The sequence below is a fragment of the Chiloscyllium punctatum genome, chromosome 22 (genome assembly GCF_047496795.1).
Source record: "Chiloscyllium punctatum isolate Juve2018m chromosome 22, sChiPun1.3, whole genome shotgun sequence".
Taxonomy (NCBI): domain Eukaryota; kingdom Metazoa; phylum Chordata; class Chondrichthyes; order Orectolobiformes; family Hemiscylliidae; genus Chiloscyllium; species Chiloscyllium punctatum.
Window position 1 is genome coordinate 16,833,334 of NC_092760.1, and position 26,313 is coordinate 16,859,646.

Consider the following 26,313-nt stretch of genomic DNA (forward strand, 5'->3'; position numbering starts at 1 on the left):
ATTATAATTGTACCACCACTTCCTCAAGAAGTTCATTCCACACACAAACCACCCTCTGTGTGAAACATTTGCCTCTCATATCTTTCTAAAACCTCTTTCTTTTCACTTTAAAATGGGTCACCTGGTCTCATTGAGTATATTTATGATAGAGGTAGATAGGTTATTGATTAGTAAGGGGCTTGAAGATTAAGGAGAGAATGTAGGAGAATGAGATCGAACAACGTAGCCATTATCGAATGGTGGAGCAGATTCGAAGGACGAAATATCCTAATTCTGCTCCTATATCTTACAGTATTATCAAAGGTCTAGTACTTGAAAAGTGAATTACATTAAAGGTTGATAAATCCCCTACATGAGTTACATTCTAGAGAATTGAAAGAGGTAACTGTAAAGATAATGAATGCATTGCTGGTTCTCTTGCAAAATTCTAGACTCTGGAGAGGTTCCTGCAGACTGTAAGTAGTAAATGTCACTCCATTATTAAAACATAGGGAGGAGGAAATGGTGAACTACTGACATGTTAGATTGACATCAGTAACAGAAAAGAATATTAGAATCTATGATAAAGAATTTGGTGATTGGACACTTAGAAAATAATAGGAAAGTTAAACAGAGCCAACTTGGATTAATAAATGGGAAATAATATTTCACAAAACTTTTGAAGCATTTTAAGGATGTTGTTGGCACATTATTATTATTTGGAAATTTGTATTCTAAAGTTGGAAAAACACTGTATAGCTTTAAATTTGATTTGCATTTTTATATTGTGTGTTAAGAAGAGGCATCATTTAATTTCATTTGTAAGTTGTATGGGTGATGCCAGAAAATCTAACGTTGTTCATATGCGCCTAATGAGACTTTTAAAGCACCCTTAAGATGAATACTTCAGTGCTAGAAACAAAGGGTAGAAGAGACAACTTAAATTGGCCTGTTGCCTAGCAACAAGGTTTTCTGTGATATAAGGAGTTAGAGACATAAGTTATTTAAGAGAAAGACAGAATTACTTAGGCAGTTATGGAACGTGCAGTTTCTTTTCAGAAAGAAGCAGTACGATACAGTCTATAGAATGGTCAAGGCCAAAGAAAGACAAGTCTTGCATTGCTTGACGTCATCAATAGAATAACTTCAAAAACAATTCCCCCCCAAGAAGGAAATTGAGTTATAGTTTAAGGAGCCCATGTTAAGAGACAATGAGATGTGTTAGACTAACTAAAAGGACAGCATTGAGTGAATGCAGATATTTGCTGGCAAGAAAATAAGTACAGACATGTTGACCGAGCAAAGATAAGTGGAAATAGGCTGATCTTCCAGTGAAGTTTGAGTATCAACATGGTTGTTGTTGAGGGTAAAAGGGTTGAATCTATATTTCCAATATTTCTAATAAGACTGTTTCAATTAGATCTTATATTTTTTCATGTAATAACTTTTTATGTTCTTTTGTCAGAAGTATTTTGTCAACCTTTTGTAAATATGTCCGGTGACTGAACATTAGAGTAAGTGCACTGCCAAAATAAAACTTATGAGTTAGATTTCACTCTGGAATCTGACTTGTGCAGTATTGCCATTTGATGAGCAATATTCTTTCCAAGTTGCATGGCTGTATAACTGCTCGGAGATTCTGTTCATGTCAATCAACATGTCAACGCTTTTCCCAGCATTAACTTATGATTTTTGAAGTCAGTGCCAAAGATCCACATGATCAAAAAAAAAATTCAAGGGTACATTGCTGTTGGAATCATAACAAATTGTGTGATCTTTGCGGGATCAAAATCCATTGAATTTGGGAATGCTCTGTTAATTTATAAAATATGAGCTAGTGGAGGTACTGATCATTAAAGCAGGAGAAATGTTATGAAGCTTTGTATAAGGGTTGTACTGGTCAAAATGGCTTTACGGTTGGGCGGCACGGTGGCACAGTGGTTAGCACTGCTGCCTCACAGCACCAGAGACCCGGGTTCAATTCCCGCCTCAGGCGACTGACTGTGTGGTGTTTGCACGTTCTCCCCGTGTCTGCGTGGGTTTGCTCCGGTTTCCTCCCACAGTCCAAAGATGTGCAGGTCAGGTGAATTGGCCATGCTAAATTGCCCGTAGTGTTAGGTAAGGGGTAGATGTAGGGGTATGGGTGGGTTGTGCTTCGGCGGGGCGGTGTGGACTTGTTGGGCCGAAGGGCCTGTTTCCACACTGTAAGTAATCTAATCTACTGCTACTAAAACTTTTCTGGGAATGGATGGTATAATAATGAATTATTTGAATTCCTTGGCAATGGCTTAACTGAGAAAGTTAACAGATAAATTAAAAGTATAGATGAAGCAGAACATTTTAATGGTTGGTATGGACAAGAAAAAGTAGATGATTTTGCTGAGGACAAAGCTAACAAAATTCAACAAAACATGGGCAAAATGGAGGACAATGTTCATGCTATGAAATAATTAGATTCAATATTGAGTCCGAAAGGTGGAAAATAAAGTGTTGTTGCTCTAGCCTGAATTGAACTTCTCTGGAACACTGCAGCAGGCCTTGGATGGAAATGTTAGCATGGGAGCAAGATGATTACTGAAATATCAAGAAACTGGAAGGCTAGTCATTCTTGTGGATAGTGGGTGGTGGGGGGAGTGTTCTGCAAAGTGGATGTGGTCTTACCAATGTAAAGAAGACCACAATGTGAGTAGAGAATACAGTAGACTAGATTGACATAAATACAAATGAATTGCTTGTTACCTGAAGGTTCTGTTTGGGACTTTGAGCAGTGAGAAGAGAGAAGGTGAAAGGACAAGTGTTACACCTTCTGTGGTTCTGGGGGAGAGGGTTGTGGTGGTTGTGGAGGGAAGGGGGAAATGTTAGGACTGATGGAGAAACAAACAATGCTGTCACAAAGGGAATGATCACAATGGAATGTTGAGACTGGAGGGGAGGGGAAGCTGCGTATAGTGGTGGTATCCTTCTGGACGTGGCAGAAATGGCGGAGGCGAGTTCACAAGTCTCTTGTAAATATTGACTAACTATCACAGTAAATAAACTGCCAAAATAAAACTTCTGGTTTATCAAGCTCAGTTTCACTTAGGATTTTGATTTCTCTAGTATTATAACTAATTGGAATCATGACAAGTCAGGAAAATGACTGAACCGACCCATCTCCAGCACTTCGGCCCTCACGCCTTCTTTTCCCTCCAACAACAGCAATTAAGTTCCACATGTCCTTATCTATTATCCCGTCAGCATCTACATCCAGAGGATCGTTAGCTGCCATTTCCACCAGATACATGTTCTCCTCCCCTTCCTTGTCAGCGTTCTACAGAGTCTGTTCCCTCTGAACACTCTGGTCACTCCACTCCCGACAACAGCCTCCACCCCCACCCCCCCCCCACCCCGCCCCAAAAGACACCTTCCCCTAAAACTGCAGAAAGTGTAATACATGTCTGTTTACTTCCTCCCTCCTCAGTATCCAAGGGCCCAAACACACCTTCCAGGTGAAGCAGCGCTTTACCTATGTTTCACTCAATCTAGCCTACTTCATTCACTGCTCACAATATGGTCTCCTCTACATTGGGGACACAAAGCATAAACTGGGTGACCACTGCACAGAACACCTTTGTTCTATTCACAAAAAGACCCTGAGCCTTCAGTTGCCTGCTACTTCAAAACACCACTTTGTTCCCTCGCCATCATCTCGGTCTCACACTTGCTGCAGTGCTTCAGTAATGCTCAGCGCAAGCTGGAAGTACAGCACCTCATTTTTCACTTGGACACTCTGCAGCCTTCTGGTCTCAATATCGAGTTCAGCAACTTGTGGGCTTAAAGTTTTCCCATGTCCGTACCCCAACCCCTACAAGCCAGGCTTTGTTGTTACATAGTCTGCTATTACACACAACTCATTGTTAGCCACTAACAGTCCCCATTAATAGCTATTCATCCTCCTAACTTGATCGTTATTCAGTCCCATGTCTCTCCAACTGCACTTCTTTCTGTCTCTATCTCCACCAATCGGTTACATCTTATCTTTTCCCCCACCCTATCTTCTGCATAAAAAATATTTTCCTAGTTTCCTTTTCATCAGTTCTGGGGAGGGTCACTGGATCCGAAATGTTAACTCTGATTTCTCTTCATCAATGTTGCCAGACCTGCTGAGCTTTCTGTTTTTATTTCTGATTTCCGCCATCCACAGTTTTTTGGTTTTTTTATCTCTTGCGTATTATTGTGGCTCAGAAATATAATGCTGATTCTTTCCTCGAATCATAGAATCTCTACAATGTAGAAGCAGGCCATTCAACCCATCATTCCACATCGAACTTCTGAAGGGCATCCCACCCAGATCCACCCTCTTGTAACCCTGCATTTCCCATGGTCAATCCACCAAACTATTAGATCATTGAACTTTGGGAGAAAACTGGAGCACCAGGAGGAAATCCACACAGCCATGGGGAGAATGTGCAAACTCTCAGGGTGGAATCAAACCCAGATCCTGGCATTGTGAGACAGCAGTGCTAACCACCAAGCCATTGCGCTGCCCAATTATTGTCATTCTTTGAAAATCCTGAAGAACGAGAATCTCAGCTCAAAATATAAAAAGAAGAGTCATTTTGGGTGTAAAAGGAGGGGCTGAAAACTTTAGTGGGAGTTGTTTTTGGATAATTAATGCTAATTGCTGTGTAGAGCCATGTATTATTTAAGGAAATATAATTATGGGGGGCTTTAACCTTTTGTAGAAAAGGTAAACCAAATTCAAAGTAGTAATGAACGATGAGTTCATTGATTAAATACAAGATAGTTTTCTCAATCAGTGTAAATGCTTCACAGGTATTCATTCATAAGATAGCAGCATCATTTTTGATGTTGCAACTTTGGACTTCAAAAAATGTTTTCACATCCTAAAAGTAAGAAGAAAGTTCTTACTTTTTTGCCCACTTCTTAAATGCCCTTGAAGCGGTGGTGATAAATTGGCTTCTGGAATTGCATCCTCTGGGTTGTCGGTACTGTCAGTGCTGATAGGGAAGGCTTCACAGGAATTTGACTCAATGACAATGAAGAATGAAAATATTGTTCTGATTGAGAATGGTACAGACCATGCAGGAGATTGTGTTCTTATACTTCTAATACTTCTCGTGGTTTTCCAATAATGTATGTTAAACAACCTATACTTTCTGCACATGCTGCACTTGCACATTTGTATTCTACTGGGATATTTCCCATTCTGTACACTACCTATTTGCTGCTGAAACAGCTGAGGGTAAAGTGGAATGTTGGGATCCACGTACAAGAAACAGAGCAGGAGTTCTTGATTGTGCCCTGAGCAGTGTGACAACTGATACTAAAGTTGAAGGTTTGCCTTCTATTTCTGCTTTGAAGTTTAAAGGAGCATTGCATATGGTTTTGGGCACTACAACAGGCAAGTTTTGTTATATGATTTTATATATGATCAGAGAAATTTGGAAAATTATAACCAATCCATCTACTATCTCTAGTTACTTTGATTAACATCCTAGGATGCAGCTATCAGCCTATAGTTCCATTTGTACTTTTTAAAAATCATTCATATGATGTGGGCTAGGCTGCAATTTATTCCCGAACTGGACAATAAATGCTGACCTAGCCAACAATCCCCACATGGAGAAAGTGAGGACTGCAGATGCTGGAGGTCAGAGTTGAGAGTGTGGTGCTGGACAAGCACAGCAGGTCAGGCAGCATCCAAAGGGCAGGAGGATTGACATTTTGGGCATAAGCCCTTCATCATCCTGCACCACACTCTCGACAACAATCCCCACATCCCATGAATAAATTAAAAGCATTGTGGACAGATATGGCAGACTTGAGTTTGTATTCTAAAATACTCTGCACCAGATGTAACTTGAGGCTTGAGCCAGTTCATGCAGAAAAGCTTTGCAAGTTTTCAGAGAATGTGTCTCAGGGGACATTAGCTATTCATAGGGCTGCACCATTTCTCTATGTTGGATAATGTGCAAAATAATTCAAACTTTGATTTGCTGCATTGTAGAGAAATATAGAGAAACACAAGGTGCTGTGAATATTTAGAATGTTCTGCCACTGAGTACATATAAGAGTTTGGGTATTTGGGCATTAAAAGAATTAAGGGATTTATCGTACATGTACCTGGCTTTTAACAAACTTGCCCTGTAAGGAATACATGTGCTCTGTGTGTTCCTTTTTGTGACTTTCCCCAAAGTTAGTCTGCTATGGGTATGCAAACAGCATATACATAGATGAATGCTATGAAAAGTAGAATGGTTGAGGTATGACTGGGATGGAAGGGGGTCAGAGTAAAGCAGGCATTCAGAGCTGGAGAAATGGGAGCAGTCTTCCAAGGAGAAAGATGAGGATGTGAAAGAAGAAGCTGTCCTTGTGGATAGGAAAACTCAGTTGCATTGGTCCCTTAGCCTGATTGACATGCAGTTCCAGTAAACAAAGTAAACGGACTGTCATGGTCATGATGCCAACATTTAATTCATATTATGAGCATGAACTTCTATATTTGTCTATATTTGTTTCCTTTGTATTTCTTTTGCTGGCTGGCAATAAAAGCTCATGTTTGGAATGAGTCATATTCAGATTCTGGACAATGACATTGTTGGTGATTGGGCAGTGGGGAAAGAGTTTGGAGGACCCAGTATTGGTCTTCAGACAGATGTGGAAAAGAGCCATTAAGTTGTGTGGAGTTTAACTAGCATCTAGGGCGAGCGATGAGGGTTCTATATGGTGGAATCATGGCTTTGCAGCTTTTACGCAATGCTCTGTCATTGATAGCCAACGTTTGTCTGAGTGCACAACATACTTCCTAGGATAGCACGATGGCAAGGGATGCCCAGTCCTTTGTCAGATATCAATTAAGTTGTGAATTATTTTGAGAAATGCACATGGTTACATTTGTCAGGAATTGAATGTGACAGATGTCCCATTAATGGACAATGTAGGTAATGAGCCAAGTTTTTCCCATTCTGGCTAACAGTGTAAAATCCTGCAAAAAAATCTTGACACAGCTCATAACTTAGCCAAAAATAAAATTCATTCCATTGTATATATTGTTAATGTTTTGATGGTGTAGAAGAATCCATTTTTATTTTTAACTCCTTACTTTCTTAGATGCTATTCATATGTTGGATACAAACCCACCAAAAGAAAATTATCACTGAAAGTTCCAGGTTGTGTGCAGTTTGGTTTGGTCGCACATGAATTTCTACATGCCATTGGTTTTCAGCATGAGCACTCCAGGAGTGACCGTGATAAACATATCAAGATCATGTGGGAAAATGTTCCAAAGAGTAAGAACATTGAAAATATCCATTTTGGTTACTGATTCATAATTGCTGAAATATGCATTAATTTATTTTATTTATGTTGAGTTAAATTTCCATTGAATCACTTCCAGCTGTTGAAAAGTGGGAATTATAGAGTCATAGAGATGTACAAGTAGAGATGCATAAGGCCTTCATTCCTGGTGAAGGGCTTATGCCCAAAACATTCTCCTGCTCCTCGGATGCTGCCTGACCTGCTGTGCTTTTCCAGCACCAGACTCTTGACATGAGATGTACAGCATGGAAACAGACCCTTCTGCCCAACTCATCCATGCCAATCAGATATCCCAAACTAATCCAGTTCCATTTGCCAGCACTTGGCCCATATCCCTCAAAATTCTTCATATTCATATACCCATCCAGATGCCTTTTAAATATTGTAATTGTACCAGGCTCCACCACTTCCTCTGGCAGCTCATTCCATACATACGCCACCCTCTGTGTGGAAAGGTTGTCCCTTAGATCCCTTTTAAATGGGACAGCACAGTGGCTCATTGCTGGCTCACAGCGCCAGGGACCCGGGTTCGATTCCAGCCTCAGGTGGCTGCCTATGTAGACATTCTCCTTGTCTCTGTGTGGGTTTCCTCTGAGTGCTCCGGTTTCTTCCCACAGTCCAAAGATGTGCAGATTAGGTGAATTAGCCATGCTAAATTGCCCATAGTGTTCAAGGATGTATCGGCTAGATGCATTTGTTAGGAGAAATGTAGAGTAATAGGGTAGGGGAATGGGTCTGGGTGGGATAGACTTCGGAGGGTCGATGTGGACTTGTTGGGCTAAATGATCTATTTCCACACTGTAGGGATTCTATGATTCTATGAAATCTTTTCCCTCTCACCCTAACCCTATGCCCTATAGTATCACTTCATACTAAGGAAAAGACCTTGTCTATTTACCCTATTCGTGCCCCTCGTGATTTTATATACCTCTATAAGGTCACCCCTCAGCTTCCAACGCTCCAGCGAAAACAGCCCCTCTCTATTTAGCCTCTCCCTAAAGTACAAAATTTCCAACCTTTACAAAGCATCCGTGTAAATCTTTTCTGAACCCTTTCAAGTATCACAACGTCCTTCTGATGGAAGGAGACAGAATGGCACACAGTATTCCAAAAGTGGCCTAACCAATGTCCTGTACAGCTGCAACAAGACCTCCCAACTCCCATACTTGATGGTCTGACTAATAAAGTATCCCAAATGTCTTCTTCACTATCAGAGTAAAAAGGGGTCTTGATCAGATAGTCCAGTACACCTCCAATTTTGGTGTCATCTGCAAACTTCCAAACTATACTTCCTATGTACACATCCAAATAATTTATATAAATGATGAAAAGCACTGATCTTTATGGAACACCACTGGTCACAAGCCTCCAGTCTGAAAAGCAACCCTTCACTACCACCCTCTGTCTTCTACCTTCGAGCCAGTTCTGTATCCAAATGGTTAGTTTTCCCTGTATTCTGTGTGATCTAACCGTGCTAACCGATCTATCATGAGGAACCTTGTTGAACGCCTTACTGAAGTCCATATAGATCAGGTCCACTGCTCTGCCCTCATCAATCCTCTTTATTACTTGTTCAAAAAACTCAATCAAGTTTGTAAGACATGATTTCCCATACACAAAGCCATGTTGACTGTCTTTTATCAGTCCTTGCCTTTCCAAATACATGTAAATCCTATCCCTCAGAATTCCCTCCAACAACTTGCCCACCACAGATGTCAAGCTCACCAGTCTATAGTTCTCTGGCTTTTCCTTACCACCATTCTTAAATAATGGCACAACGACAGCCAGCCTCCAGGTTTCGAGCACCTCACCTGTGACTATCGATGATACAAATGTCTCAACAAGAGGCCCAGCAATCACTTCCCTAAGCTCCCACACAGTTCTAGAAAACACCTGATCAGGTCCTGGGGATTTATTCACCTTTATGCATTTCAAGACATTCAGCACCTCCTCCTCTGTAATATAGGCATTTTTCAAGATGTCACTATCTAGTTCCCCATATTCTATATTTTCCATGTCCTTCTCCATAGTAAACCTTGATGCAAAATATTCATTTAGTATCTCCCCCATCTCCTGCAGTTCCACACAAAGGCTGTCTTTCTGATCTTTGAGGGGCACTAACTCTCTCCCTAATTACCCTTTTGTTTTAATATGTATTTATAAAATCCTTTTGGATTCTCCTGAACCCTATTTGCCAAAATTATTTCACGTCCCTTTTTGCTGTCCTGATTTCCATCTTAGGTATACACCTACTGTCTTTATACTCTTAGAAGGATTCACTTGATCTCTGTTGTCTATACCTGACATATGCTTCCTTCTTTTCCTTAACCAAACCCTCAATTTCTCTAGTCATCCAGCATTCCCTTCACCTACCAGCCTTTCACCCTAACAGGAACGTACTGTCTCTGGACTGTCTTTATCTCATTTGAAGGTTTCCCATTTTCCAGCTGTCCCTTCACCTGCAAATATCTGTTCCCAATCAACCTTTGAAAATTCTTGTCTCATGCTGTCAAAGTTGGGCTTCCTCCAATTTAGAACTTTAACTTTGAGATTGGGTCTATCCTTTCCTATCACCATTTTAAAATTAATAGAATTATAGTTGCTGGCCTAAAGTGCTTCCCCACTAACACCTCAGTCACTTGTCCTGCCTTATTTCCCAAGAGTAGGTCAAGTTCTGCACCTTCTCTAGTAGGTATGTTCACACACCGAATCATAAAATCTTCTTGTTCACACTTAACAAATTCCTCTCCATCTAAACCCTTAACACTATGGCAATCACAGTCCATGTTTGGAAAGTTAAAATCCCCTACCATAACCACCCTATATTCTTACTGATAACTGAGATCTTCTTACAATTTTTTTCTAAATTTCCTGCTGACTATATGGGGTGTCTATAGTATAATCCCAATAACATGATTTTATTTCTCAATTCCACCCTAGGAATATCCTCCCTATGTATAGACATAATGTTATTCCTTACCAAAAATTGCCACTCTCACTCCTCTCTTGCCCTCCTTTCTATTCTTCCTATAGCATTTGTATCTTGGAACATTAAGCTGCCTGTCCTTCCATCCCTGAGCCACATCTCTGTAATTGCTATGATATCCCAGTCCCATTTTCCTAAGCATGCTCTGAGTTCATCTGCCTTCCCTGTTAGGCAAAATGCATTGAAATAAATGCAATATAATTGATCAGTCCTATCTCATTGTCTGCTTTGTTTCTGCCTGCCCTGACTGTTTGACTTGCTTCTTTTCTTGACCGTACCAGTTTCAGACTGATCTCTTTGCTTACTATCTCCCTTGGTCCCACATCTCCATCTTACTGGTTTAAATCGTCCTGAACAGCTCTTGCAAATCTCTCTGCCAACATATTAATTCCCTTCTAATTCCAGTGCAATCCACCCTTGTTATATAGATCTCTTCTACCCCAGAGGAAATTTCAATAATCTAAAATGTGAACCCTTCTCCTCTGCAACAGCTCCTCATCTGTTGTATCCTCCTATTCCTACTCTCACTAGCTCGTAACACCAAAGTCATACAGTTATGACTACCCTCGAGATCCTTCTTTTTATATTCCTGTCCAACTTTCTATATTCTCCCCTCAAAATCTCATCATTTTGCATTCCTATGTCATTAGTTCCAATGTGCACAGTGATCTCCTGATGGTCCCTTTCCCCTTAGAGAATATTCTGTGCTGTCTCCGGGTACCCTTGATCCTGGCACCAGGGAGGCAACACATCATTCTGATTTCTCGCTGCCGGCTGCAGATATGTCTGTCTGACTAGAGAGCCCCCTAACACAATCAATCGCTGGGAACCTGACGTACTCCATGTTACCATAGAGCCAGTCTCAGTACCAGAAACTTTGCTACATTCCCCTGATAGTTCATTACCTCCTACATTTTCCAAAACTGTTTTGCTGCATTTTAGGGCTGGAACGGTGCTTAGCACTGCTGCCTCACAGCGCCAGGGACCCAGGTTCAGTTCCAGCCTTGGGCTGCATGGAGTTTGCACATTCTCCCCGTGTCTGCGTGGGTTTCCTCTGGGTGCTCCGGTTTCTTCCCACAATCCAAAGATATGGAGATTAGGTGAATTGGCCAGGCTGGGTTGCCCATTGTGTTCAGGGATGTGTAGGTTAGGTGCATTAGTCAGGAGTAATTATAGGATAATAGTGTAGGGGAATGGGTCTGGGTGGGTTCCTCTTCAGAGCATCGGTATGAACTTGTTGGGCTGAATGGCCTGTTTCCACACTGTAGGGATTCTATGAAAACAGCATACTTGAGTGAGATGGGGATAACCACAGGAGACTCTTGCACTACCTGCATCCCTCTCCTACCTTTCCTGGAGGTAACCCATCTACCTGACTGTCTCTATGGTTTTTCTCCCTTCCTGTGACTGCCATCCATCACACACTCCAGCTCCTGTAAATGCCTCATTGCCTAAGGCTGACTGCTGTTTTCTTGTCATTATGCTTTATAAATTTTTACTGAGTAAAGAGATAGTTGTGTGGAAGAATTTACTCTTGATGATAGTTCAGAATTATAAGGTGTTCAGGCTTAAAGTGCAATTATAGTTTTCTATATTTAATTTCATTATGGAGTTAATGAGCAGAATGCAATGCTTTTGAGATTTTGAAATGAGACATCTGGTTAGTACTATATACAATTTTAATTGCAGTATGTAGAAATTTACATTACAGGAAATCCTCTTAACTTGTATTATGACTGATATGTAGACTGTAATGTACTCTCAGTTCACCCAGAATCTTTGTACTTCAGAAGCAAATAGCTGCTCTGCGTGGCATTAGAGAAAATAGAGTTTCTGTACTAATTTTCAAGAATATTATTACTCCAGATTAAATGCTACATCGTTCAGAATATGAATACTATCACAAGAGAATGCTAGATGACAATCTGGAAGGGCAGCAGAAGGAAACATGATTAATTGATGTAGGGAACTGTTTAGTTACTGAAGTAGTTCAATAGATGGGTTTGACAAGCTTCATTGGATGTGCTCTTGAACAATACTGTTGCGTGGTGAAGCAAGGAACTTCCCAGAGAACAGACAATTATGGGCCATGCTGTCACCACTCCAGCTGCTTGCAATGGAGATCACTGATTCATGAGATAAATATTTAACAGGAAAATTTATCTTCCCGGCATCCCCATGGGCCATGCTCTCACCACGTCAACTGCTGCAATGGAGGCCACTGATTCATGAGGTAAATATTTAACAGGAAAATTTACCTTCCTGGCAAACCCCTGGTCCATGCTTTCGTCCCTCCCACTGCTGCAATGGAGGCTGCTAATTCCAGATGAAACTCAGCATGCTATTCTTTGCACAAATCTGCAATCTACCTTTATCCTGCTGTATCCTTTGGCAATCCTCCTCACTATCTGCAAGCCTGCCAATTTTGGTGTCATCTGCAAACTTACTAATCATACTGACTCTACTTATACCTATATTTGGAGCAAAGTTGTAATGGATTAGGAGCTGAATATTCCTGATATGTCTCAAATTAAGTATCCATAGATGGGGCATTGCCGTGTAAGTGCTTCATAACCAAGTGTCAGTAATACTTTTCATCTCTCAGCTGATGTTCGAGAATAGACAAATTGAGCAGTAATTGGTCTGATTGGATTTAATTTGTATTTTTCAGACAGGGGATGCCTGGGCAATCTTGATAGTATAAAAAATCAATTGAATTAGTTAGAGATTATCATCTACTCAATATTTCTGACTGAACATTTTTACAAATGCTTTTTACCTTTTGCACTGAAGTTTGCTACTTATTATAAAAACAGTTTTTCTGTAATTTTGATTTTGAGCTGAAATTGAAAATAGCTTTTTTTAAAAAAAATAGGACTTTTGAAAGATTGCCGCATGTTTTGGAAAGCATGTAATCTGACACTCGTTATAAGTGCTGTTTATGCAGCTGCTGGTTCAAGCAGTGGAAGCAAGTTGGTAAATGAGCTGGAGAGGAGGGATATGTAAATAGGGATTCTGCTGGGAACAAGTTGCTGATTAGCTGTGGACGAGTGACCAGTTGTCATGTTGAAGATCTTCTGCCTGCTAAAAACTGTGATTGGTTCCCATATAGGCAGTGTTTTGTAGAGGAATAAGACAGTGTTATTTTCTGGGTCTGTAGATTGTGAAGAAGAAAAATGGCCTTTAGTAGAGTGATTTGTGCTTCTTGTCAGATGTGGGAGTTTAAAGAGAGTTTAAGGGTTACTGTGGATTATATCTGCAATAAATGCTCTTGGTTGTGAATCTTATCAGATCAAATGGACCGGTTGGAGAGACAATTAGAAGAAATGAGGAATTTGCAACAGCAACAGCAACAGTATGTGATGGATGGCAGTTATAGGAAGGGGGGAAGTCTCAGATACAGTCACATAGATGGATTAACTCCAGGAAAGGTAAGAGAAGTAGGCACCTAGTGCAGGTGTGTTCTGTGGCTATACCCATTTCAAACAAGTATGCTGTTTTGGAAAATATAGGGGTAATGGATTCTCAGGGGAACGTAGCACGAACAGCCAAGTTTCTGGTATTGACACTGGCTCTAATGCAACGAGGGGTACGTCAGGTTCCAAGAGATCAATTGTGTCAGGGGATTCTCTAGTCCGAGGTACAGACAGATGTTTCTGTGGCCAGCAGTGAAACATCAGAATGGTGTGTAGCTTCCCTGGTGGCAGGAACAAGGATGTCTCAGAAAGGGTGCAGAATGTTCTCAAGGGGGAGAGGGGCCAGCAAGAGGTCATTGTCCACATTGGGACCTATGACATAGGAAGGGAAAAGGTTGAGATTCCGAAGGGCGAATACAGAGAGTTAGGCGGCAATTTAAAAAGAAGGTCCTCGAGAGTAGTAGTATCTGGAATACTCCCGGTGCTACGAGCTAGTGAGGGCAGGAATAGGAAGATAGAGAAGATGAATGCATGGCTGAGGAGCTGGTGTATGGGAGAAGGATTCACATTTTTGGTCATTGAAATCTCTTTTGGGGAGAAGTAACCTGTACAAGAAGGACGGATTGCACCTAAATTGGAAGGGGACTAATATGCTGGCAGGGAAATTTAAACTAATATGTTGGGGGGGAGGGAGACCCAGTGAGATAGTGAGGAAAGAGATCAATCTGAGACTGGTACAGTTAAGAGAACAGAAGAGAGTCAAACAGTCAGGGCAGGCAGGGACAAGATAGGACTAATAAATTAAACTGCATTTATTTCAATGCAAGGGGCCTAACGGAGAAGGCAGATGAACTCAGGGCATGATTAGGAACATGGGTCTGGGATATCATAGCAATTACAGAAACATGGCTCAGGGATGGGCAGGACAGGCAGCTTAGTGTTCCAGGATACAAATGCTACAGAAAGGATAGAAAGGAAGGCAAGAGAGGAGGGGGAGTGGTGTTTTTGATAAGGGATAGCATTACAGCTGTGCTGAGGGAGGATATTCCTTGAAATACATCCAGGGAAGTTATTTGGGTGGAACTGAGAAATAATAAAGGGATGATCACCTAATTGGGATTGTATGATAGACCCCCTAATAGTCAGAGGGAAATTGAGAAACCATCTTGTAAGGAGATCTCAGCTCTCTGTAAGAATAATAGGGTGGTTATGGTAGGGGATTCTAACTTTCCAAACATATACTGAGACTGCCATAGTGTTAAGGGTTTAGATGGAGAGGAATTTGTTAAGTGTGTACAAGAAAACTTGCTGATTCAATATGTGGATGTACCTATACTAGAGAAGGTGCAAAACTTGACCTACTCTTGGGAAATAAGGCAGGGCAGGTGACTGAGGTGTCAGTGGGGGAGCACTTTGGGGGCAACGACCCCCATTAGATTTAAAGTAATCATGGAAAAGAATAGACCAGATCTAAAAGTTGAAGTTCTAAATTGGAGAAAGGCTAATTTTGACAGTATTAGGCAAGAACTATTAAAATCTGAATGGGGGCAGATGTTCACAGGTAAAGGGACAGCTCGAAAATGGGAAGCCTTCAGGAATGAGACAACGAAAATCCAGAGAAAGTATATTCCTGTTAGGGTGAAAGGAAAGGCTGGTAGGTATAAGGAATGCTGGATGACAAAAGAAATTGAGGGTTTGGTTAAGAAAAAGAAGGAAGCATTTGTAAGGTATAGACAGGATAGATTGAGTGAATCCTTAGAAGAGTATAAAGGCAGTAGGACTAGACTTAAGAGGAAAATCAGGAGAGCAAAAAGGGGACATGAGATAGCTTTGGCAAATAGAATTAAGGATAATCCAAAGGGTTTTTACAAATACATTAAGGACAAAAGGATAAAAGGGAGAGAATAGGGCCCCTCAAAGATCAGCAAGGCGGCCTTTGTGTGGAGCTGTTGAAAATGGGGGAGATACTAGTTGAGTATTTTGCATCAGTATTTACTGTGCAAAAGGATATGGAAGATATAGACTGTAGGGAAATAGATGGTGACACCTTGCAAAATGTCCAGATTACAGAGGAGGAAGTGCTGGATGTCTTGAAACGCATAAAGGTGGATAAATCCCCAGGAACTGTTCAGGTGTACCCTAGAACTCTGTGGGGAGCTAGAGAAGTGATTGCTGGACCTCTTGCTGAGATATTTGTATCATCGATACTCATAGTTGAGGTGCCAGAAGACTGGAGGTTGGTTAATGTGTTGCCACTGTTTAAGAAGCACGGTAAGAACAAGCCAGGGAACTATAGACCAGCGAGCCTGATGTCGGTGGTTGGCAAGTTTTTGGAGGGAATCCTGAGGGACAGGATGTACACGTACTTGGAAAAGCAAGGACTGCTTTGGGATAGTCAACATGGTTTTGTGTGTGGGAGATCATGTCTCCACAAACTTGATTGAGTTTTTTTCAAGAAGTAACAAAGAGGATTGATGAGGGCAGAGCGATGCATGTGATTTATATGGACTTCAGCAAGGCGTTTGACAAGGTTCCCCAGGGAGCCTGGTTAGTAAGGTTAGATCTCACGGATTACAGGGAGAATTAGCCATTTGGATACAGAACTGGCTCAAAGGTAGAAGACATAGGGTGGTGGTGGAGGGTTGTTTTTCAGACTGGAGGCCTATGACCAGTGGAGTGCCACAAGGATTGGTGCTGGGTTCACTACTTTTTGTCATTTACATAAATGATTTGGATGTGAGCATAAGAGGTACAGTTAGTAAGTTTGTAGATGACACCAAAATTGAAGGTGTAGTGGACAGCGAAGAAGGTTTCCTCAGATTACAATAGGATCATGACCAGATAGGCCAATGGGCTAAGAAGTGGCAGTTGGAGTTTAATTCAAATAAATGTGAAGTGCTGCATTTTGGGAAAGCAAATCTTAGCAGGACTTATACATTTAATGGTAAGGTCCTAGGAAGTGTTGCTGAACAAAGAGACCTTGGAGTACAGGTTCATAACTCCTTAAAAGTGGAGTCGCACATAGATAGGAAGAAGGTGTTTGGTATGTTTTCTTTTATTGGTCAGAGTATTGAGTACAGGAATTGGGAGATCGTGTTTCTGTTGTACAGGACATTAGTTAGTCCATTATTGGAATATTGCATGCAATTCTGGTCTCCTTCTTATCGGAAAGGTGTTGTGAAACTTGAAAGGGTTCAGAAAAGATTTGCAAGGATGTTGCCAGGGTTAGAGGATTTGAGTTATAAGAAGAGGTTGAACAGGCTGGGGCTGTTTTCACTGGAGCATTGGAGGTTAAGGGGTGGCCTTACAGAGATTTACAAAATAATGAGGGGCATGGATAGAATAAATAGACAAAGTCTTTTCCCTGGGGTTGGAGAGTCCAGAACTAGAGGGCATAGGTTTAGGGTGAGAGGGGAAAGATATAAAAGAGACCTAAGGGGCAACCTTTTCACACAAGGGGTGATACGTGTATGGAATGAGCTGCCAGAGGAAGTGGTGGAGGCTGGTACAATTGTAACATTTAAGAGACATTTGGATGTGTGTATGAATAGGAAAGGTTTGGAGGGATATGGGCCGGATGCTGGCAGGTGGGACTAGATTAGGTTGGGATATCTGGTCGGAATGGACAGGTTGGACCGAAGGGTCTGTTTCCATGCTGTACGTCTCTATGACTCTATATCTTCAAGCTTAGAACAAAAGGCAGATAGTGATCAAATCTTTGCACACTCAAGAGCTATCTCTGTTCTTTGCAGCAATAAAAACACGTTAAGTCTGATGAAAACCAATTTATTTTTTCTTTAGCAGTTACTGTAAGCTGAGACTTTTAAGTACTAAGCTAGGGACCTTTGTAAGTTTGAAGCAATCACCCTGTGTCTTTTGCAAACAAGTGAAAGTATCCAGAACAGGAAGATTAAGAAGCCGTATTCTGATTAGTACAAGAATTATCTCTGCAAATCCTGTGAACAGGAACCACTGAACTGTATAGGATGGGGAAAAAAGGCTGTGAAATTTAATGAGGATGCTCAACAGCTGCATTACCTTGAATGAGTCCTGTGAACGTTCCTTTATGAACCAAAGATGGCACCAGCAGCTTCTTTTTCTGTAGCTGTTTCTGTCCTGCTGTTTGTTATACTGTACAAGAGAGAGAGATACTTTCATTCAGAGATTTTGGACTTCACCTTGGGCCAGGATCACACATAAGTCTCCCAGACCTGCTGTTGAGCGAAGGGTCTCCAACAGGCGGAAGGATGTGAGACATGTTGCTTTTTCTCTTTTCTTTTCTATTTATTACTCTTATTGTCATTATTGCTACTTAATAAACACATACATTTAAACAAATTGCTGTTGTCGAGTCTTCTCTTAACTATATTTAACCAAATCCAAAAAACCACTTGGATACACATGGTGATCCAAGACATGAACTGCCTTCCCAGTCTTTACCTCTGCCTATAATACCCATTTCTTGTTGTCTCTGTGTCGAAGGCTTTTAGAGTTTTAAACAGCGAAGTTACATGTCAGTGGTTTATTTTTGTTTACCTGTAGCTAAGATATATTTATTTGTAATAAATTGTTGTTAAGTGCAGAAACTTGGTCTATGCTTTCTGTCAACCTGGGTTTAAAAATCAGGCAACTTGGGGAATTCTGTGTACTTTTCAATCTTTAATTTTTGTGATGACTCTAGAAATAGGAGGGCTTGATTTTCAGCACACTACCTCAGCAAGGTATAGCATTTTTTTAAATTCATGCATGAGATGTGGGCTTCACTAGCTAAACCAGCATTTATTGACCATCTCTAGTGTCCCACAAGGCAATAAAGCGACAACCATATTGCTGTGGGGTTGGAGTCACATTTCAATCAGATTTCCTTCCCTTCAGGCCATTAGTGAACCAGGTAAGCTTTTAATCATGATGGTGACATGGTCACCATTAAACTAATTTGTTTTTTAAATTTGAGAATTTTATGAAACTTAAATTCCACCACTGCTATTTTGTGACTTGAATCTATCTCTCTAGACTATGAGCCTAGGGCTCTGGATGGCTAGTCCAATGACATTACCACTGCACCATCCTCCCCTTATCTTAATCTGTCATCAGTCTGAAAACCAACACTATTTTTAATGTTACATAGTTTAGAGTGATACCAACCTTTTAACAATTCTTCAGTAGCTTTTGCCAGTTTTGTCAGTTGACATTTCTAGATCAATGAAAATTATTTTGTTTGAATTAATGCTCAATGTATTTTTTTTAACAGAACGAGAACATAATTTTAATCTACTGAAGACAAATAACCTAGGCGTAGTGTATGATTATGGCTCAATCATGCACTATGGCAGGTGAGTCTGAGACTAGCTGTTATAGCTTTTTTATACAGTGGATTCAATGAGTGAAGCTGCATAGTAGCTGAATCATGAATAGATGTTGGGGGAATCAGTTTAGAACCAAGGTTTCTTTTCTTAAGGAAATGCCAAAAACATTTCTAGACACTGTATTTATATGGCTAGTCCAGTTCAGTTTATGGTCAATGGTAAACTCCAGGATGTTGGTCATGAGGGATTCAGGTAATGCCATTGAAGGTGAAAGGGCAATTGTTAGATCCTCCCTTGTTCATACTGGTCATTGCCTGGGATCTGTCTGGTGTGAATGTTACTGGATGTGTTCAGGTCTTGCTGCAAATGGATATGGATTGCTTCAATACCTGAGGAGTTGCTTTTTTTTTGCTGAGTTTTAAGGCTATCATGCTAGTTGAGATTTGGAAACCGCAAAAATTGCTTGTTTGAATTTTAATTAGACAAATCTGCACTGACTTAATGAGAGACTTTTAACTTTCCTTGTACTACGTTTATTCTTTCTCGTGGCTTTCCCTGTTCTGTCCCATGTTCTCTGGAACTTTAGTATTTTAGCCTCATCTATGTCTTAAACTACTTGAGGCACGTCACTTGCTTTCTTCTTCTTAACCCAGAACTTTGCCCATCCCTACTTTAGATGCTTAAACAAGGTATCTGACAAGGATACTATTCCCTTTGTCTGTGACTTTAATAATTTTACTTGAAGAAGTTTCCTTTTTTTGCCTTCTTTCAGCCTACATGAAATCTGATGGCTTTATCCACACGTTTTGGATGTTTGCAGAAAATTCCTCAGATCTTGAGCCTCAGTAGCATTTTGCTTTTAAGTTTTTGGGTTTTTTCCCATGAACAGTTTTGGAACTCAGTGAATAATACCTTAAGTCTGTCTAGAACATGACCTTGTAAAAGATCCACATTCTGTATGATAGGTTTGGGCAATGTTTAGATGACAATGATCTCAAGATTTAGCTGATGGAACATGTCAATGATCAATCTAGGGTAAGAAAATAAATTGGCAGAGTGCTGTCTTCAATGGAACACAAACAGAGCTGGGCCAGAAAATGAATGGGTACCCAATGAACCCAGTCCGCTGATTTCTCAGCAACAAACTCAAACAAGCAGACAAAACACATCCAGAAATCCTAGCCACTCTCCCCTACATCAAAGACATCTCAGAAATGACTGCCAGACTACTCAGATCCCTTGGCATCATGGTGCCCACAAACACGCCAACACATTAAAACAGCAGCTAATGAACTTGAAAGACCCTACACAGACAACAAGCAAAACTAATGACATTTACAAAACACTGTGCAAGAACTGTAACAAACATTACATTGGACAAACAGGCAGAAAACTAGCCACCAGGGTACATGAACATAATCTAGTCACAATACAACATGACCCTCTCTCACTATTATCCTTACATACAGATAAGGAAGGACACCACTTCAACTGGGACAACACATCCATCTTAGGACAAGCCAAACAGAGACACACACAAGAACTCCTAGAAGCATGTCATTCCAAACGGAACTCTATGAACAAACACATCAAGTTAGACCCCATTTACCACCCCCTGAGAGAAAGAACAGACAGTGACGTCACCACAGGAAATGACATCACCAACCCAAAGAAACCCATTATACAAATAGAAAGCAGGAATGCTATACACTGCTTCGGCTGAGGCCTGCTGAAGATGTTACCTAGTAGGTGACGAAACATCTGGAAATGAACCTCCCTGCTCAGCGAGCAAACCTACATCTAGACTGAAGAATTGTAAACTTTACATATTTATTTTTTAAACTTGGAAGAATAAGTCCAGCAATTACAGACTAGTAATAAGAATGAAATGCAGTGCATGAGAGAGATTCATCATTTTGAGCAGGAAACAGCAAAACTGAAAGTGATTAACATTGAGATTGTTATAAATACTACAAAGGAACTTGCTGAAGTAAAATTATTAAAGTCACAGACAGAGAGGTCTGGAATGCAAGGCCTGGGAGGGTAGTTGAGGCGAGAAACCTCACAACCTTTAAAAAGTACTAGAATGAGCACTTGAAGTGTCTTATAGGTTCATTTGGAAGCACTAACTTTTGAAGCGCTACTTCTTCATCAGGTGGTTGTCACTTTGAACGCTAGTGTTTCCAAATAAACCTGTTGGACCATAACCTGATGTTGTGTGATTTTTAGCTTTGTCCATCCCAGCCACACCAGCTCCTCCAAATCTTGAAGTGTCTTAAAATTCAATGCTATTTACCTAGTGGAGAAAAATGGTATTATTATAGGCGTTTTATTTTTAACTATACAGTAGGCCAAAGGGCTTCTTTTGTACTGTATGATTCTATAAACCCCTCAGCTCCAGTTCATCTGCATATTGCTGAAACCCACATTTGGCAAATAGGTTTCACAGTAGGTAACAGATTCCTAACTTTAAAAATATGCACCCATCCTTGTAAATGATGGTTTAGAACAATTATTTCTCATTTCAGTCCACAGTTTTTTAAAAACCGAAAAATAAAAAGACATAGTGTTTACATTTTTTAGCATTTTAATCTCTTATCAAATTTCTCAAATGAAATACAACTTTGTTACTAACCATAAAATTTTCATACAAAAGTCTGCTCAAAATCTGACTCTCATTTTCAACCACTTTAATCTCAGCAATCTTCTCAAATAAAACATGACTTACTCATCATTAAACTCTGATACTAACCATAAATTTTTCATTCAAAAGTCTGCTCAGAATCTGACTCAAAATTTGTAGCAACCCTAATGTTAATCACTTTCAGTTTTGCTATTTCTTGCTCAAAATGATGAATCTCTCTCATGCACTGCATTTGCACTTCATCCACATGTTTTTATTAATTCTCTTTTCCTTTCTCATTCTCTTTCTTTCATTGGCTCTTTGTTTTTATTTGCAATTGTAATTCCCTTTTCACATAGCAATTGTGCGTTCCGACTTGAAAGAACAGGCACAAGATTTTTTTTGTCAGCTTACATCGAAGGAAAGAATAATGGATTTTAACCACACCCAAAATATAATTGAATGATATTGCCATCATTGAACCTACCAATATAAATAAACTGGATGCCAGATTTGACCAGAAACTAAAGTGGACAATCCCTTGAATACTATGACTTCAAGAACAGGTCAGAAGCTCGGAATCCTGCAGTGATTAACTCACCTCCTGGCATGGTGGCTCAGTGGTTAGCACTGTAGCCTCACAGCACCAGGGTCCGAGGTTCAATCCCAGCCTTGGGTGACTGTGTGGAGTTTGCACATTCTCCCCATGTCTGCGTGGGTTTCCTTTAGTTGCTCCAGTTTCCTCCCACAGTCCAAAGATGTGCAGGTCAGGTGAATTGGCCATGCTAAATTGCCCATAATGTTAGGTGCATTAGTCAAGGGGAAATGGGTCTGGGTGGGTTACTCTTCGGAGGTTCGGTGTGGACTGGTTGTGGGCGGCACGATGGCACAGTGGTTAGCACTGCTGCCTCACAGGCCATAGACCCGGGTTCAATTCCCGCTTCAGGCGACTGGCTGTGTGGAGTTTGCACATTCTCCCCGTGTCTGCATGGGTTTCCTCTGGGTGCTCCAGTTACCTCCCACAGTCCAGAAACGTGCAGGTTAGGTGAATTGGCCATGCTAAATTGCCCGTACTGTTAGGTGCAGGGGTAAATGTAGGGGAATGGGTCTGGGTTGGTACGCTTCGGCGGGTCGGTGTGGACTTGTTGGGCCAAAGGGCCTGTTTCCACACTGTAAGTAATCTAATCTCCTTACTCCCCAAAGCCTGAGCACCATTTACAAGGCACAAGTCAGAATGTGATGGAATACTTTCCTCCTGTCTTGATGAATGCTGCTCCAACAACACCCAAAAAGCTTAGCACCATCTAAGACAAACAGCCTGCTTGACGAGCACCCCTTTCATCACCTTCAGCATTCACTCCCTTCAAATAGCAACAATGTGTACCATCTACAAGTTGCAGTACTCAAAATGGTCAAAATCTTGGAAAGTGTGCCTTGCAGCTGCCTACCATCTCTCAAGATCAATTAGGAATGGACAATAAATGCTGACCCACAAGTCCACACCGACCCGCCGAAGCGCATCCATGAATGAACTTAAAAATTGTAAGTGCAACAACACACATACCCCAAAATCAGATGTAAATACAAACATAAAGATGATTCCAGGAGATGTAATTTGCACTCAAAGTGTTACAAATGCAAAACAAAATAGGCAGCTTTCTAAAATGGTGTCAAAAAGTGTGGCGCTGGAAAAGCACAGCTGGTCAGGCAGCATTTAAGGAGCAGGAGAATCAATGTTTCGAACATGAGGTCTTCATCAGGAATGCAGCTTCTTCAAACACTCTGTCAGATGGATTGTTTTTAAAAATGTGATTAAAAAATAACAGGATAAGAGACTACTCAAGGAAAAGTGAGACAATAGGAAGCTAAGAGGAACAAAGGGATCTTAGAGCAGTTGTCCACAGATCACTGAAGGTGCTGGACAGTTTAGTAAGATAATAAAGAAGGCATAAGGGACAGATGCCTTTGTAAGTTCAGGGATAGATTTATAAGAATAAGAAGGTTATGTTGGAGTGGTACAAAATCTTGGTTAGGCTGCGTGCACTTCTGGTCACAACACCAGAGAAAGGATGTGATTGCATGCAGAAGATATTGCCTGGGATAAAGCAGTTCAGCTATGAAGAAAGGCTGGATAAGCTTGGACACTTTTCTTTGGAGCAGAGATGGTTAAATGGAGACCTGGTTGCGACTTTTAAGATTATGAGGGGCTTGGACATGGTGAATAGAAAGCAGCTGTTCTCTTCAGCCAATGGGTCAAAAACAAGGGACAGGAGGTCCAGAGGGGATTTGAGAAAAAGATTTTTCAGCCAGAGGGTGGTGGGGATCTGGAATGGCGACTGCCTTAGAGGACAATGAGGCAGGTAAACTGACAACCTTTAAAAAGCATTTGGATAAAGACATGGAAGTCTCATAATGTTCAACACTGTGGCACTACTGTGGGTCAGTGAGACTACTGCAAGCAGTTGTATATTTTTGGTGGTACAGACTCAATGGGCTAGAGGGCCTTTTCTTACAGTATGATTCAATGAAACTGAGAGGCTTGCAAGGATCATATCAGAGATGTGAGCCTGTTTCCTCCCACAATCCAAAGTTAGGTGAATTGGCCATGCTAAATTGCCCGTAGTGTTAGGTGGATTAGTCAGGGGTAAATATAGAGGGGTTGGTTTCTCTTTGGAGGGTCGGTGTGGACTTGTTGGGCTGAAGGGCCTGTTTCCACACTGTAGGTAATCAAGGTATATGTAGACCAGATTTTCTTCCCTGAATGACACCAATTGAAAGATTTTCCTTTCAATTCTTGAAGACAAATGGTGATTGGAAGTTTCCAGAATTTCTATTTAAAATATGGCTTGTAGCAAAGATGTATAACCTTATGAGTAAAATTATTTGTCCCCAACACTACTTGATATCACTGTCGTTTTGAAGCAGGGTTCTTTCCTTTCACTATGTGATCTCTTCCTTTGAAGTGCTAATCCCAGACTGCCTTGCTCGGTGTCCTTAAGGATTCATAAGGCATCAGCTTTCTTCTCAAGCCAGTTTCAGTCATGTTAATGCAGCACCAGTGTGTACCATTATACACACAATGGATTAAAGCAGATGTAAGTGACAACCAATGTAAACTGTTTGAAATCCCATCAACACTACAGCTGTGGTCATCTCACTGAAGGCCTATATGTGAAATCCTATCTTCATGTGATTAGCAAATCTAGCAATTATTGCCAAGCTAAAGCTCTCATTTAAATTGTGAAGGGTTGTCAGTCAAACTTTCATGGTCTTTTGCATCTTAAATAATTTCCCAAATGGTATTTTGTCATATCTGTCTCAGTCTGTTCAGAAATGATAAAGGGGGTCACCTAACTTTCAGGAGTCCAACCTGTGGACACCAAGTGTCACAATTCCATTTGCTAAGTCTGCCTTATTTTAAATAAGTAGTGCCAATTTTCTAATTTTCTTTACCATGATATAAATGTCACAACTATTTTTAAAAGCAATCCCTACTGGACTGTTGAATAATTGTGGAAGGGTTTATGCCCGAAACATTGATTCTCTTGCTCCTCAGACACTGCCTGACCTGTTGTGCGTTTACAGTGCTACACGTTTTGACTCTGATCTCCAGCATCTGAGTCCTCACTTTCTTCCTGTTGAATAATTATTTTCAATATTGATTTTTTTAATATTGATAATAATACAAGAAGAAGGTCTGCCTAAAGCTTTTGATTTAATTGTTTGTAGACATACTCAATGAGTGGCCTGTCTGGTTTTTGGATGGAACATTATATCCTGTTCAGGTGGATGCTGGCTTGGTGGGATGCTATACCTGATGCCTACCTGCCGCTTCTAGGATTTTAACACTGGAAGGTTATTGATCAAAAAATCTGCCAGCTCTTGTGCAATTTGTGACCTTAAGTGATCAGTTAATGGAGATGTAAAGACCTCCTGCCACCCTTTTACTTTGTCAGTAACAGGTTATGCCTATGCCACATGGTGATGGTAAACTTTGCCAGCCTAGCTGCAACTCAGAGAGAGGGATCTGTCATAGTTGGAACAATGTCACCATGATTGGTGCTGTCAATTTGGTCCAAACAGGGAGTCCTGGCTGACAGATATAAACATGAATATCACCTGCACACACACAAAATGGGTGCTAGGGAAAAGAAAAAAAAATTAAGAGGAAAAAAACCAAAAACAAAACATGAATATCAGGAGTTCTGTTCACTCTAGGAGCCAGCTCCATGCTAGTTGGGTCAGTGTCATGTACGATGAATGCATAAATAAAGGGTGACTTGGTAAAGGGATATCGGCCTTCATGAAGTTAATTCTATGGTGATGAGAGAAAAACATGCCCTTTAAGAGATTTACTCATCATTGAATTTCGGTAAGCATTTCTGCTGCTGTTTGCGAAGCTTAACTCATTCAATCCTGCCATTAAAGACTGGTCCAGTATCTGGAAAGAATGTGTTTTTTTCCCAGGCAAGTTACATTGGGACAGTTGAAAAGCAACGAGTAATTCTTCTGGTAGCGTATGAGCACGCAACTTTCTTGGATATTTGGAGCCTGACCTTTCTGGCGGCACCAGACACTAAAACCTTTCAAGAGGTGAAAGATTTAGCTGAGGAATATTACAACCTGAATCCCCCTCTAATTCTGAGACTCTATCAGTTTCATTCGACAATTTGAGAACCAGGA

At 40.8% G+C, this 26,313-nt stretch overlaps 1 protein-coding gene across 1 annotated transcript in view; it reads left to right on the top strand.

Annotated features, from left to right (window-relative positions):
- Positions 1-26,313, top strand: part of LOC140493869 (low choriolytic enzyme-like) — a 96,922-nt gene that overhangs the window by 44,482 nt on the left and 26,127 nt on the right. The window contains exons 4-5 of the mRNA XM_072592862.1: positions 7,093-7,271; positions 18,953-19,034. Coding sequence (XP_072448963.1) covers positions 7,093-7,271; positions 18,953-19,034 — 261 coding nt within the window. The remainder of the gene's footprint in view (positions 1-7,092; positions 7,272-18,952; positions 19,035-26,313) is intronic.